This window comes from Oncorhynchus masou, chromosome 15 (genome assembly GCF_036934945.1).
Source record: "Oncorhynchus masou masou isolate Uvic2021 chromosome 15, UVic_Omas_1.1, whole genome shotgun sequence".
NCBI lineage: Eukaryota > Metazoa > Chordata > Actinopteri > Salmoniformes > Salmonidae > Oncorhynchus > Oncorhynchus masou.
The window spans coordinates 65,925,682-65,940,497 of NC_088226.1; the positions used below are offsets into that span (position 1 = coordinate 65,925,682).

A 14,816-nucleotide genomic window follows, 5' to 3' on the forward strand; every position below is an offset into this window, starting at 1 on the left:
TAATATGGTCAAACATTGGGCAGGATGTTAGGAAGTGCAACTCAGTTTCCACCTCATGTTGTGGGCAGTGTGCACATAGCCTGTCTTCTCTTGAGAGCCATGTCTGTCTTCGGCGGCCTTTCTCAATAGCAAGGCTATGCCCACTGAGTCTGTACATCGTCAAAGCTTTCCTTAAGTTTGGGTCAGTCACAGTGGTCAGGTATTCTGCCACTCTGTACTCTCTGTTTAGGGCCAAACAGCATTCCTAGTTTGCTCTGTTTTTTTGTTAATTCTTTCCAATGTGTCAAGTAATTATCATTTTGTTTTTGCATGATTTGGTTGGGTCTAAATGGGTTTCTGTCCTGGGGCTCTGTGGGGTGTGTTTGTGAACAGATCCCCAGGACCAGCTTACTTAGGGGACTCTTCTCCAAGTACTGCAGTGCATCCCCTCCTCATGGACTCCATCAGATTTTCCAGTTCTTGCTGTGAGAAGTTACCCCACTCTTCCACCAAGGCACCTGCAAGTTCCCGGACATTTCTGGGGTGGAATGGCCCTAGCCCTCATCCTCCGATCCAACAGGTCCCAGATGTGCCCAATGGGATTGAGATCTGGGCTCTTTGCTGGCCATGGCAGAACACTGACATTCCTGTCTTGCAGGAAATCACGCACAGAACGAGCAGTACGGCTGGTGGCATTGGCATGCTGGAGGGTCATGTCAGGATGAGGCTGCAGGAAGGGTACCACATGAGGGAGGAGGATGTCTTCCCTGTAATGTACAGCGTTGAGATTGCCTGCAATGACAACAAGCTCAGTCCGATGATGGTCCTGTCTGGTCCAGCGACGGTGGTTTTGTGCCCATAGGCGGCGTTGTTGCGGGCAGTTGTTGTTGCCATTCTGTACCTGTCCCGCAGGTGTAATGTTCGGATATACCGATCCTGTGCCGGTGTTGTTACATGTGGTCTGCCACTGCGAGGACGATCATCTGTCCATCCTGTCTCCCTGTAGCACTGTCTTAGGCGTCTCACAGTAAGGACATTGCAATTTATTGCCCTGGCCACATCTGCAGTCCTCATGCCTCCTTGCAGCATGCCTAAGACACGTTCACACAGATGAGCAGGGACCCTAGGCATCTTTCTTTTGGTCTTTTTCAGAGTCAGTAGAAATGCCTCTTTAGTGTCCTAAGTTTTCATAACTGCGACCTTAATTGCCTACCATCTGTAAGATGTTAGTGTCTTAGCAACCGTTCCACAGGTGCATGTTCATTACTTGTTGATGGTTCATTGAACAAGCATGAGAAACAGTAGTTAAACCTTTTACAATAAAGATCTGTGAAGTTATTTGGATTTTTACAAATTAACTTTGAAAGACAGGGTCCTGAAAAGGGGATGTTTCTTTTTTTTTGCTGAGTTTAACATTGTACACAGAGGATATTTTTGCATGCAGAATCTTAATTTGGTGTTTGTCCCATTTGATGAATTATTGGTTGGTGAGTGGACCCCAGACCTCACAACCATAAAGGGCAATGTGTTCTATAACTGATTCAAGTATTTCTGGCCAGATCCTAATTGGTAGGTCAAATTGTATGTTCCTTTTGATGGCATAGAATGCCCTTCTTGCCTTGTCTCTCAGATCGTTCACAGCTTTGTGGAAGTTACCTGTGGCGCTGATGTTTAGGCCACGGTATGTATAGTTTTTATGTGTGCTCTAGGGCAACGGTGTCAAGATGGAATTTGGATTTGTGGCCCAGGCGACTGAACACCATTATTTTGGTCTTACTGAGATTTACTGTCAGGGCCCAGGTCTGGCAGAATCTGTGTAGAATATCTAGGTGCTGCTGTAGTATGCCCTCCTTGGTTGGGGACAGAAGCACCAGATCATCAGCAAACAGTAGATATTTGACTTCAGTTTCTAGTAGGGTGAGGCCCGGCTGCTGCTGACTTTTCTAGTGCCCTCGCCAATTCGTTGATATATATGTTGAAGAGGGTGGGACTTAAGCTACATCCCTGTCTCACCCCACGACCCTGTGGGAAGAAATGTGTTTTTTTGCAAATTTTACCCGCACACTTGTTGTTTGCGTACATGGATTTTATAATGTCGTGTGTTTTTCCCCCAACACCACTTTTCATCAATTTGTATAGGAGACCCTCATGCCAAACTGAGTCAAAGGCTTTTTTCAAATCAACAAAGCATGAGAAGACTTTGCCTTTGCCTTTGTTTTGTTTGTTTGTCAATTAGGGTGTGCAGGGTGAATACATGGTCAGTCGAACGATAATTTGGAATAAAGCCAATTTGACATTTGCTCAGTACATTGTTTTCACTGAGGAAAGGTACGAGTCTGCTGTTAATGACAATGCAGAGGACTTTCCCACGGTTGCTGTTGACGTATATCCCACGGTAGTTATTGGGGTCAAATTTGTCTCCACTTTTGTGGATTGGGGTGATCAGTCCTTGGTTCTAAATATTGTGGAAGATGCCAGAGTTAAGAATGATGTTAAAGAGTTTAGTATAGCCAATTGGAATTTGTTGTCTGTTATTTGATCATTTCATTGAGGATACCATCAACACCACAGGCCTTTTGGGGTCTCTCTCTCTCTCTCTCTCTCTCTCTTTTCCTCTTCCCCCTCCCTCTCTATACCCCCTCTCGCTCTCTCTTCACCCTCTCGCTCTCTCTTCCCCCTCTCTCTGTCTCTTCCCGCCCTCTCGCTCTCTTTCCCCTCCCTCTCTCTCTTCCCCCTCCCTCTCTCTCTCTCCCCCCTCTCTCTTCCCCCTCCCTCTCTCTCTCTTTCCCCCCCTCCCTCTCTCTCTCTCCCCCCTCTCTTCCCCCTCCCTCTCTTTTCCCCCTCCCCCACCCCCCCCCCCTCTTCTCCCTCTCTCTCTCTCTCTCCCCCTCCTCCCTCTCTCTCTCTCTTCCCCTCCCGCTTCTCTCTCTTCCCCCTTCCTCTCTCTTTCTCTTCCCCCTTCCCCTCCCCCTCTCCCCCCCCTCTTTCTTCCAATCCTCCTCCCTCTCTCTTCACCCCTCTCTCTATCTCCCCCTCCTCCACCCTCTCTCTCCCCTCCCTCTCCCTCTCCCTCTTCCCCTTCTCCTCCCCAATCTCCCCCCACCTCTCTCTGTCTTCCCCCGCCCCCTCTTTTACTCTTCCCCCTCCCTCGCTCTACCCCCCCTCTCTCTCTCTCTCTCTCTTCCCCTCTCTCTCTCTGTCTCTTCCCCCCTCTCTCTTCCCCCTTCCCTCTCTATCTTCTCCCTCCCTCCCTCTCTTCCACCTCTGCTCTCTCTCTCTTTCTTCCCCTCCATCTGTCTCTTTCTTCCCCTCCCTCTGTCTCTCTCTCTCTTCCCCCCTCCTCCCACTCTCTCTCTTCCCCTCATTCTCTCTCTCTTCCCCCAATCCCCCTCCCTCCCCATCTCTCTTCCCCCTCCTCTCCCTCCCTCTTCCCTCTCTCCCCCTCTCTCCCCCCTCCTCCTTCTCTCTATCTTCCCTCCCTCCCTCTCTCTTCCCCCCCTCCCTCTCTCTCTTCCCCCTCCCTCTCTCTCTCTTCCCCCTCCCTCCCTCCCTCTTCCCCCTCCCTCCCTCCCTCCCTTTCTCTCTTCCACCCCTGCTCTCTCTCTCTTTCTTCCCCTCCCTCTGTCTCTTTCTTCCCCTCCCTCTCTCTCTTCCCCCCTCCTCCCTCTCGCTCTTCCCCGTCCTCCCTCTCTCTCTTCCCCTCAATCTCTCTCTCTTCCCCCTCTCTCCCCCCCTCCTCCTTCTCTCTCCCCTCCTCCCTTCCCACCTCCTCCATCTCTTCCCTCCCTTTCTCTCCCCTCCTCCCCTTATCACACTTTGGGAAAATCTCAATAGTGTCCTACTCGTATCCTCACTCTTCCTCAAAACCCATTGGAGGAGAAGGTCAGAGGGGAGGAACCTCTGGTTTTCTCATCCAATGGGTTTTGAGAAGGAGGCGTGGAGAAAGGACGCAAGGAGAATGCAATTGAGATCCTCCCAAAAATAGGCTGCCTGTGCCTCGACAACACAATCAAAAACAGGCTGACACTAGGCTGCCGACCGTGGACGGAGAACAGAAGAGCACATTTCATCCCAAATATAATACGAGGAGTTCGTTTGAAACGTCTCACCTGCGTAGGCTACACTATGGAGATCCAGAGTGTGGAATAGAGACGGACGGAGTAGCCTAACACATCTAAACCGATGATGAGCGGGGTTACCTCTGCCACAGGCTCGGCTTCGTGCCGTTTCGCCCAGCACTTCGTGGTGTGTGGATTGGATACGGAGACTGGTCTAGAACCCGAAGAATTAGCTGGTAAATATTGTTTTTTGATAGCCTATTATAGCATAATATAGAATAATCGTTAAAAAAGCGTTAACTGCCGAATTTTCCAACGCAATTGAAGGTGTAATCACCAATCAATCGATTTATCCAAGTGACTGGGCGACCGTCCGAGGTTTTATTTGATTTTTTATCGAGCTTAGTCAGGTGAGAAGTGCAATGGTGCCTATCCATCCAGTGTTGGTGAGACTTCGGGAAAACAGCTGAGACCGTGACGGTCAGCAGGGAGTGTTTATTGTCGTGACAGTCACAGCTGAGCAGATATCGAAATCCCTTAAATTTAACTTCTGAATCAATTCATATTTAACAGTTTTGACTGATGGGCAACTCCAGTCCTCGGGGCCGGGGTGGTGTCATGCTCTCTCCATTCCTAACAAACACAGCTGAGAATTATACACTGAAGATCATGATTAGTTGATTATTGGAGTCAGGTGTGTTTACTGGGGCATTGCCCCCGAGAACTGGCGTTTCCCATGCCTGGCCTATTTATATATCCATGATTACAGCATATTTTGTGTTTTTATTGTCATGATAAAGTCTGAACACTCGCCACATCACTCCCTGGGGGATGGGGTTGTGTAGTTATTAGAGGAGAACCGCTGATGCCAACCATGTCGGCCAGGGTATTCTGGACTGGTTTCAGACTTTCCCATCCCTAGCAAAGACGGCTTTTTAAAATTGAACTAATTGCATTTTTGACTGAAGATCATTAGATTATTGGAGTTGGGTGTATTAGCTGGGGTAAAAGTGTGACACCAGTCAGGGCTGAAGTTGCCCTATGAGGTCCAGAGCCTGCTGGTTTTCTGTTCTACCTGGTAACCGAAGAAACCCATTTGAAAAGAAGTGAGATTTACTTGTACTATCCAAACTTTTTTCTCTCCTGTTGCTCAACATTAAAAAAAAAAACATTTTGTGCCATAATCAATGAACATGACCCAGGGTAGTAGCACTCAAGTGCATCACAGGATGCGATGGGAGGAGTCATCAGGGGAGGAGATGACATGATGGGAGAGGGAGGAATCATCAGGGGAGGAGGAGACTGGGAGGAATCATCAGGGGAGGAGGAGACTGGGAGGAATCATCAGGGGAGGAATCATCAGGGGAGGAGGTGACTGGGAGGAATCATCAGGGGAGGAGGTGACTGGGAGGAATCATCAGGGGAGGAGGTGACTGGGAGGAATCATCAGGGGAGGAGATGACTGGGAGGAATCATCAGGGGAGGAGGTGACTGGGAGGAATCATCAGGGGAGGAGGAAACTGTGAGGAATCATCAGGGGAGGAGGTGACTGGGAGGAATCATCAGGGGAGGAGGAAACTGGGAGGAGATGACTGGGAGGAATCATCAGGGGAAGAGGAGACTGGGAGGAATCATCAGGGGAGGAGGTGACTGGGAGGAATCATCAGGGGAGGAGGTGACTGGGAGGAATCATCAGGGGAGGAGGTGACTGGGAGGAATCATCAGGGGAGGAGGAGACTGGGAGGAATCATCAGGGGAGGAGGAGACTGGGAGGAATCATCAGGGGAGGAGGAGACTGGGAGGAATCATCAGGGGAGGAGGAGACTGGGAGGAATCATCAGGGGAGGAGGTGACTGGGAGGAATCATCAGGGGAGGAGGAGACTGGGAGGAATCATCAGGGGAGGAGGTGACTGGGAGGAATCATCAGGGGAGGAGGAGACTGGGAGGAGATGACTGGGAGGAATCATCAGGGGAAGAGGAGACTGGGAGGAATCATCAGGGGAGGAGGAAACTGGGAGGAGATGACTGGGAGGAATCATCAGGGGAAGAGGAGACTGGGAGGAATCATCAGGGGAGGAGGTGACTGGGAGGAATCATCAGGGGAGGAGGTGACTGGGAGGAATCATCAGGGGAGGAGGTGACTGGGAGGAATCATCAGGGGAGGAGGAGACTGGGAGGAATCATCAGGGGAGGAGGAGACTGGGAGGAATCATCAGGGGAGGAGGAGACTGGGAGGAATCATCAGGGGAGGAGGAGACTGGGAGGAATCATCAGGGGAGGAGGTGACTGGGAGGAATCATCAGGGGAGGAGGAGACTGGGAGGAATCATCAGGGGAGGAGGAGACTGGGAGGAATCATCAGGGGAGGAGGAGACTGGGAGGAATCATCAGGGGAGGAGGTGACTGGGAGGAATCATCAGGGGAGGAGGTGACTGGGAGGAGAGACTGGGAGGAATCATCAGGGGAGGAGGTGACTGGGAGGAATCATCAGGGGAGGAGGTGACTGGGAGGAATCATCAGGGGAGGAGGTGACTGGGAGGAATCATCAGGGGAGGAGGTGACTGGGAGGAGATGACTGGGAGGAATCATCAGGGGAGGAGATTAACAGGATGGGACGGGGAGGCGGATGGTGGTCTGTGAGACTGGAATCATCAGGGGAGGAGATGGGGTGGGGCAGAGCCGCCGTTGCACCACCTTAGACCTCACAAGTTCAGATGGTACAGGTTAATTTGACTCCTTTTCAGATTCTTCTGTTTCGTGCCTGTAGGGAATCGGTATACCCATTAAGGCTGGGATGATGCCAGTATGGTGATACTCGTTAGTATCGTAGCAAGGAAACAAATCCGCTTCATGTTTTAACTTCCTTAGGAAAACAGCCTAATGTTGTTAACAAACATCATTCCCATTATGTCACATTGATTTATTTTCCATGCTACACTACACTATTTTACATACAGCAGGTTTTTAAAGGACCAAATAGTTTACTCTGCTTTGTCTTTTCATTTTTGCCATGGAAAAAATATTGCGATACTAGTATGGTCACTTCCCTAAGTTGTGAACACCACTCTGTTTATTTTATTTATCTTTATTTAAGTAGGCAAGTCAGTTAAGAACAAATTCTTATTTTCAATGACGGCCTAGGAACAGTGGGTTAACTGCCTTTTCAGGGGCAGAACGACAGATTTGTACCTTGTCAGCTCGGGGATTTGAACTTGCAACACTCTGACCACTAGGCTACCCTGCCGCCCCACCCTATGTAGTGAACACCCCCCTATGTAGTGAACACCCCCCTAGGTAGTGAACACCCCCCTATGTAGTGAACACTCCCCTGGCTGCCAGTCCGTTTCTTCTGTAGCCAACTCCTTTGTGGTTGTCGGAGCCTCTTCTGGTCAGGTCTCCTGGATGCTGTGGGGGGAGCTACATCAGGAGCTATATGGCTAGACTCTCATGACATTGTCTCTAAGAGAAAATACTTACCGCGAAGATGAATGCCTAAAGCAGTGGTTGGCCTTCCTGTCGCCTCTGACCAGAATATCGGCAGTCATATTTTTCTGTTAAATCCTAATTTTCTTTTAAATGTTGAATCGCCACCATTTGTTCTCCCCCAGCAGTTGATCGTTAGGTAATCAGTCACCCACTGCTTTTAGAAAATCGTCTTCAGTGTAGCTTTCTTGAATCCTCCTTTCTCATTCCAAATATGAGATTATGTATGTAGGTACAGTTGAAGTTAGAAGTTTACATACACCTTAGCCGAATACATTTAACTCAGTTTTTCACAATTCCTGACATTTTAACTCTAGTAAAAATCCCCTGTCTTAGGTCAGTTAGAATCACCACTTTATTTTAAGGATGTGAATTGTCAGAATAGTATTAGAATGATTTATTTCAGCTTTTATTTATTTCATCACATTCCCAGTGGGTCAGAAGTTTACATGCTACCAAATACTAATTGAGTGTATTGCCTTTAAATTGTTTAACTTGGGTCAAACATTTTGGGTAGCCTTCCACACGCTTCCCAAAATAAGTTGGGTGAATTTTGGCCCATTCCTAATGACAATGTAACTAAGTCAGGTTTGTAGGCCTCCTTGCTCGCACACACTTTTTCAGTTCTTCCCACAAATTTTCTATAGGATTGAAGTCAGGGCTTTGTGATGGCCACTCAATACCTTGACTTTGTTGTCCTTAAGCCATTTTGCCACAACTTTGGAAGTATGCTTGGGGTCATTGTCCATTTGGAAGACCCATTTGCGACCAAGCTTTAACTTCCTGACTGATGTCTTGAGATGTTGCTTCAATATAGCCACATAATTTTACTTCCTCATAATGCCATCTATTTTGTGAAATGCACCAGTCTCTCCTGTAGAAAATCACCCCCACAACATGATGCTGCAACCCCTGTGCTTCACAGTTGGGATGGTGATCTTCGGCTTGCAAGCATCCTCCTTTTTCCTCCAAACATAACGATGGTCATTATGGCCAAACAGGTAGATTTTTGTTTCATCAGACCAGAGGACATTTCTCCAAAAAGTACAATCTTTGTCCACATGTGCAGTTGCAAACCGTAGTCTGGCTTTTTTATGGCTATTTTGGAGCAGTGGCTTCTTCCTTGCTGAGCGGCCTTTCAGGTTATGTTGATATAGGACTCATTTTACTGTGGATATAGACTTTTTCCCCTGTTTTCTCCACCATCTTCACAAGGTCCTTTGCTGTTCTGGGATTTATTTGCATTTTTTGCACCAAAGTACGTTAATTGCTAGGAGACAGAATTCGTCCCCTTCCTAAGCGATATGACAGCTGAGTGGTCCCATGGTGTTTATACTTGCCTACTAGTGTTTGTACAGATGAACGTGATACCTTCAGGTGAGGTCTACAATTTTGGCTTACTTCTTTTTGATATTCCCATGATGTCAAGCGAAGAGGCACTGAGTTTGAAGGTAGGCCTTGAAATACATCCACAGGTACACCTCCAAATGATGTCAATTAGCCTATCAGAAGCTTCTAAAACCATGACATAATTGTATGGAATTTTCCAAGCTGTTTAAAGGCGGAGTCAACTTAGTGTATGTGATCTTCTGACCCACTGGAATTGTAATGCAGTGAAATAATCTGTCTGTAAGCAATTGTTGGAAAAATTACTTGTCATGCACAAAAGGAGGGGGCTGGGAGAGAATCCCTGTGGTGTGTAAATGGTATATTGCAAGCTCTGGTATACTGGATTCTCCATATTAATTCCCAAGTGAGGAAGAGGCAAGGAATGCGTTATTCAGAATAGAGCCATCTTCCCACTGCCTCTCTGTCATTGTCAAATTCACAGAACACACAGTCACACCCTATATTCTTTATGGAGGTGGGGGAGAAGGACAGGACAGGGGACTGAGCATCCAAGGCAGAATGTCCTCTGTAGAATAGGTCTCCAGGGAACATGGTGGGGTGGTAACCAGACACATTTAACCCTCCAAGACTGTCGTCATATATGCTATCTAGCCTGGTGTTTGTGTCAGGATGTGAAAAACCCTACCCTTACACCCCCCCACATTCACAACACCCCCCGCTGAGGATCACCTTATCAGGTTTGTCAGTGAAAAGGAAAGGACGGGGGGTTGCTGCTGCTAGTGGATCTGGCCTTCACCTGTCTGCTTATGTAACATCAGGTCATACTAATCTCTTCTGCAGCAAGGCAGCACTGCCTTTCATGGATTTGTTTGTGTCGGTAAATAGATGTGTTGCTTTGAGGGGTGTGTGTGTCTGCATATCTGTCGATGGTGAATGTTTTTTTTTGAGAGATGTCTTATTTTCATGTGTGTTTTTTTTTAAAATGGAGAGTGACTTGAAAGAAACAATCTTCTCTTGTTGGCCCCTCAATAGATGCCTCTGTTTCTGCAGCCCGAATCACATTTCACATGATGTTCCCGGCTGGAATGCCGGGTCGCCATGGTTTCAGCTCCCAGCTCCAAACGGACGGGTGACTCTCACAGGGAATGACATCGGTGTCAGACGGGAACCACAGTGGGATGGTCAGGGGTGCTGAAATGTCGCAAACAGGAAGACAAGGATGGACTGAAGTCCGATTAGGCTATGTTCCATGCAACTGAATATGAAAGGCTGGTGACTAACTTTTTTTATCTTGTGAACTCTTGGTTGCTTCTGGAACCAATCAATGATCAAACCTGAGTCCTCCGTTCTCAAGAATGTGTTATCCCTCTGTGCGAAAGCCTTCACATAAGTCTTTCAGTCTGGGGGCAATGTTAGATATAATTTGAGAAAGCATAGTTCGGCAAACCACATCTGCTACATTTATTCAACCAGGAGACAGACGTAGGAGGATCTTGTAATTGAGGCAGTGTCTGCTCATTGAGTGAGAGACAGTGTCTGCTCATTCTGTCGTTTCATCTCTCAACCCACCTCCATCTCTCTCGTTCTCCTCCTCATCTGCCCATCCAAGGGTATGATGAATTGAATGTGGTGGAGCAATTGAGTTAGGCAAGGATGAAATCTTCTCACTCATCCAGTCATTCCTGTCTCTATCTGTTCATTTGAAGGATGAAAAGCTGTGCATGACTTAATCATACGTTCAAATATGTCCGCAGTTTCATCATCTTTAGGTGTCCGATCCCTCCTCTGTCTGCATATCTGCTGTATGAGAACTGGGTGTTTAACAGTCAGTAAGTCTACTAGGATCCTATGAAATTGTATGCGTTTGGAATCTTCAAACATGACATCTATAGACCAATGAAAACCAGATGTCATCCTGTGATCAGTCAGCAATATTCATTAGAGCACACCATATCAAAATGTTTTAAAACGTTTCTCAACAAACCAAGTCGAGACATTTTTTTATTGGACAAGGTCTGTTACTGCCTTCCCATTTTAGTTTTGTTCTGTAAGTGTACTGGAAAAGACTTCAGTTTGATAATGAAATGGTAATATGTGGCGTAACATGGTCCTCTTACTGAGGCTGAGTACTGTTGTGACTCTGACTAAACGCCCCTTGAGAAATCCATCCATGCTGGAGTGGGATCCTGTGGTGTTGAGATTCCGCGCAGTGTCTGGGTGATGGTGCAGTGTCTGGGTGATGGTGCAGTGTCTGGGTGACGGTGCGGTGACGGTGACGTTGCAGTGTCTGGGTGACGGTGCAGTGTCTGGGTGACGGTGCAGTGTCTGGGTGATGGTGCAGTGTCTGGGTGACGGTGCGGTGACGTTGCAGTGTCTGGGTGACGGTGACGTTGCAGTGTCTGGAGTAGAACCGTGAGACTGAGGCCCTCTTCTGACGCGAATTCACTTCATCCTTCATTCTTTCTATCTTTTCTCCTTCCTTCCTCTGAGTAATCACTGATCCCTCGTGGCAGAAGTAGTGTGAGCAGACATGTACGTAGGAGAATCTTGCTTTTGCTGGTGTTACTTCATGAAGGGTTAAATGCGTTTCGGTATTGTTACCCCAGCCAGCAGATCTGTTGCAGTCTCTCTGGAGTGGGCTGAGCTGATTTAGTCACACAGCCTAACCGACGCATTGTTTTAATCTTCCATCCACAGAACCCTAACAAGCCACCCTCGCTCCCTGCTTCACCAGCTCTCCTGTTATCTCCCTCTTCCTACATCTCTCCATCCCACTTCTTCTCTTTCTGTCAGTTGAACCCCCTCGCCTCCTACTGTTTTTTTTCTCTCTTCCCCACTCTCCATTTCTCTCTTTCTTTGTCTCCTTAAAATGTTTCATTTTAATGTGGTCAGCTACTTCCTAATATTTGACTTCCATCTCTTACACAACACTCTGGAAGGTATTAATTTCAAGTGCTTGTGTTTTTAAATGGGTCATGGTAAGGCATTAGAAGAACCGGTTCAGCGAGTCCACATGAGCACTGAGCAGTGAAACCCAAATAACAGTCACGGCATGGTTTGGGTTAAATAGCTTTCACAGTGTGTGTGCGTGTGTGTGTGTGTGTGTGTGTGTGTGTGTGTGTGTGTGTGTGTCTGTTCACCCAACTAATTGCATCAGCTGATGACTGGCTTCTTCAAGGCCATGATAACCGTAACGCCAGCGGAGATGGCTACCATGGCAACCAGACATCGTTCTCTTCTTGACGACGAGGCCCTGAGGAAGATCAAGGCCTGGTAGATAAACACAAAGAACACACTGTGATGACTCATCACATATCTGCATGCCGTGTCCCTTGATTTAAAATCAAATAGAGAATCGGTACGGTACAACACTCGGCAAGATGGTGTTGTTTTTAATACCAGCTCTGAATCTCTTCCTTATCATACTGATATCCTACATGGCTGCCCTGTTCTCATAATATTGCATGGGCACAACCCACCCACCAGAGTCGTATTCAGTAGTGCACACACAGTAGCAGATCGTTATGCAATGGACCGCGAATACAAGCGTGTCTTTTTGGACAATTTCAGGTAGTCCTGCATTTCAGGATGTTTTTTTCTTTTCTTCTGAGCACCCAACCTTCATTACTGCCCACCCACCAGCCTGATTCAAAGCCCAACCTTCATTACTGCCCACCCACCAGCCTGACTCAAAGCCCAACCTTCATTACTACCCACCCACCAGCCTGATTCAAAGCCCAACCTTCATTACTACCCACCCACCAGCCTGATTCAAAGCCCAACCTTCATTACTGCCCACCCACCAGCCTGATTCAAAGCCCAACCTTCATTACTGCCCACCCACCAGCCTGATTCAAAGCCCAACCTTCATTACTGCCCACCCACCAGCCTGATTCAAAGCCCAACCTTCATTACTGCCCACCCACCAGCCTGATTCAAAGCCCAACCTTCATTACTGCCCACCCACCAGCCTGATTCAAAGCCCAACCTTCATTACTGCCCACCCACCAGCCTGATTCAAAGCCCAACCTTCATTACTGCCCACCCACCAGCCTGATTCAAAGCCCAACCTTCATTACTGCCCACCCACCAGCCTGATTCAAAGCCCAACCTTCATTACTGCCCACCCACCAGCCTGATTCAAAGCCCAACCTTCATTACTGCCCACCCACCAGCCTGATTCAAAGCCCAACCTTCATTACTGCCCACCCACCAGCCTGATTCAAAGCCCAACCTTCATTACTGCCCACCCACCAGCCTGATTCAAAGCCCAACCTTCATTACTGCCCACCCACCAGCCTGATTCAAAGCCCAACCTTCATTACTGCCCACCCACCAGCCTGATTCAAAGCCCAACCTTCATTACTGCCCACCCACCAGCCTGATTCAAAGCCCAACCTTCATTACTGCCCACCCACCAGCCTGATTCAAAGCCCAACCTTCATTACTGCCCACCCACCAGCCTGATTCAAAGCCCAACCTTCATTACTGCCCACCCACCAGCCTGATTCAAAGCCCAACCTTCATTACTGCCCACCCACCAGCCTGATTCAAAGCCCAACCTTCATTACTGCCCACCCACCAGCCTGATTCAAAGCCCAACCTTCATTACTGCCCACCCACCAGCCTGATTCAAAGCCCAACCTTCATTACTGCCCACCCACCAGCCTGATTCAAAGCCCAACCTTCATTACTGCCCACCCACCAGCCTGATTCAAAGCCCAACCTTCATTACTGCCCACCCACCAGCCTGATTCAAAGCCCAACCTTCATTACTGCCCACCCACCAGCCTGATTCAAAGCCCAACCTTCATTACTGCCCACCCACCAGCCTGATTCAAAGCCCAACCTTCATTACTGCCCACCCACCAGCCTGACTCAAAGCCCAACCTTCATTACTGCCCACCCACCAGCCTGACTCAAAGCCCAACCTTCATTACTGCCCACCCACCAGCCTGACTCAAAGCCCAACCTTCATTACTGCCCACCCACCAGCCTGACTCAAAGCCCAACCTTCATTACTGCCCACCCACCAGCCTGACTCAAAGCCCAACCTTCATTACTGCCCACCCACCAGCCTGACTCAAAGCCCAACCTTCATTACTGCCCACCCACCAGCCTGACTCAAAGCCCAACCTTCATTACTGCCCACCCACCAGCCTGACTCAAAGCCCAACCTTCATTACTGCCCACCCACCAGCCTGACTCAAAGCCCAACCTTCATTACTGCCCACCCACCAGCCTGACTCAAAGCCCAACCTTCATTACTGCCCACCCACCAGCCTGACTCAAAGCCCAACCTTCATTACTGCCCACCCACCAGCCTGACTCAAAGCCCAACCTTCATTACTGCCCACCCACCAGCCTGACTCAAAGCCCAACCTTCATTACTGCCCACCCACCAGCCTGACTCAAAGCCCAACCTTCATTACTGCCCACCCACCAGCCTGACTCAAAGCCCAACCTTCATTACTGCCCACCCACCAGCCTGACTCAAAGCCCAACCTTCATTACTGCCCACCCACCAGCCTGACTCAAAGCCCAACCTTCATTGCTGCCCACCCACCAGCCTGATTCAAAGCCCAACCTTCGTTGCTGCCCACCCACCAGCCTGATTCAAAGCCCAACCTTCGTTACTGCCCACCCACCAGCCTGATTCAAAGCCCAACCTTCGTTACTGCCCACCCACCAGCCTGACTCAAAGCAAAGCAATTCTCAGTTTTGCTCCATCTCTTGCCTTCGGCATCCTTACTGTTCTCGGCTTTCCGTGCGTCATCGGAGAAGCAGGTGGAATGCTGGAATCTGGCTGGATAAGTGGATATGCGTCAAAGCATTAGATTACAAGATGTGTTTTGGTGTGTGTGTGTGTGTGTAAATGCCAGGTAGAGTATTATTGTGAAGCGTGGTGCACTCAAGGGAAGGAGAGTGACTGTGATGCTTTAAATG

At 48.5% G+C, this 14,816-nt stretch overlaps 1 protein-coding gene across 1 annotated transcript in view; it reads left to right on the forward strand.

Moving 5' to 3' along the window:
- The first annotated feature begins 3,983 nt into the window (after window positions 1-3,983).
- LOC135556678 (DENN domain-containing protein 5B-like) overlaps window positions 3,984-14,816 on the forward strand; it is a 49,722-nt gene continuing 38,889 nt past the window's right edge. The window contains 1 exon segment of the mRNA XM_064990060.1: window positions 3,984-4,273. Coding sequence (XP_064846132.1) covers window positions 4,162-4,273 — 112 coding nt within the window. The 5' untranslated portion in view covers window positions 3,984-4,161.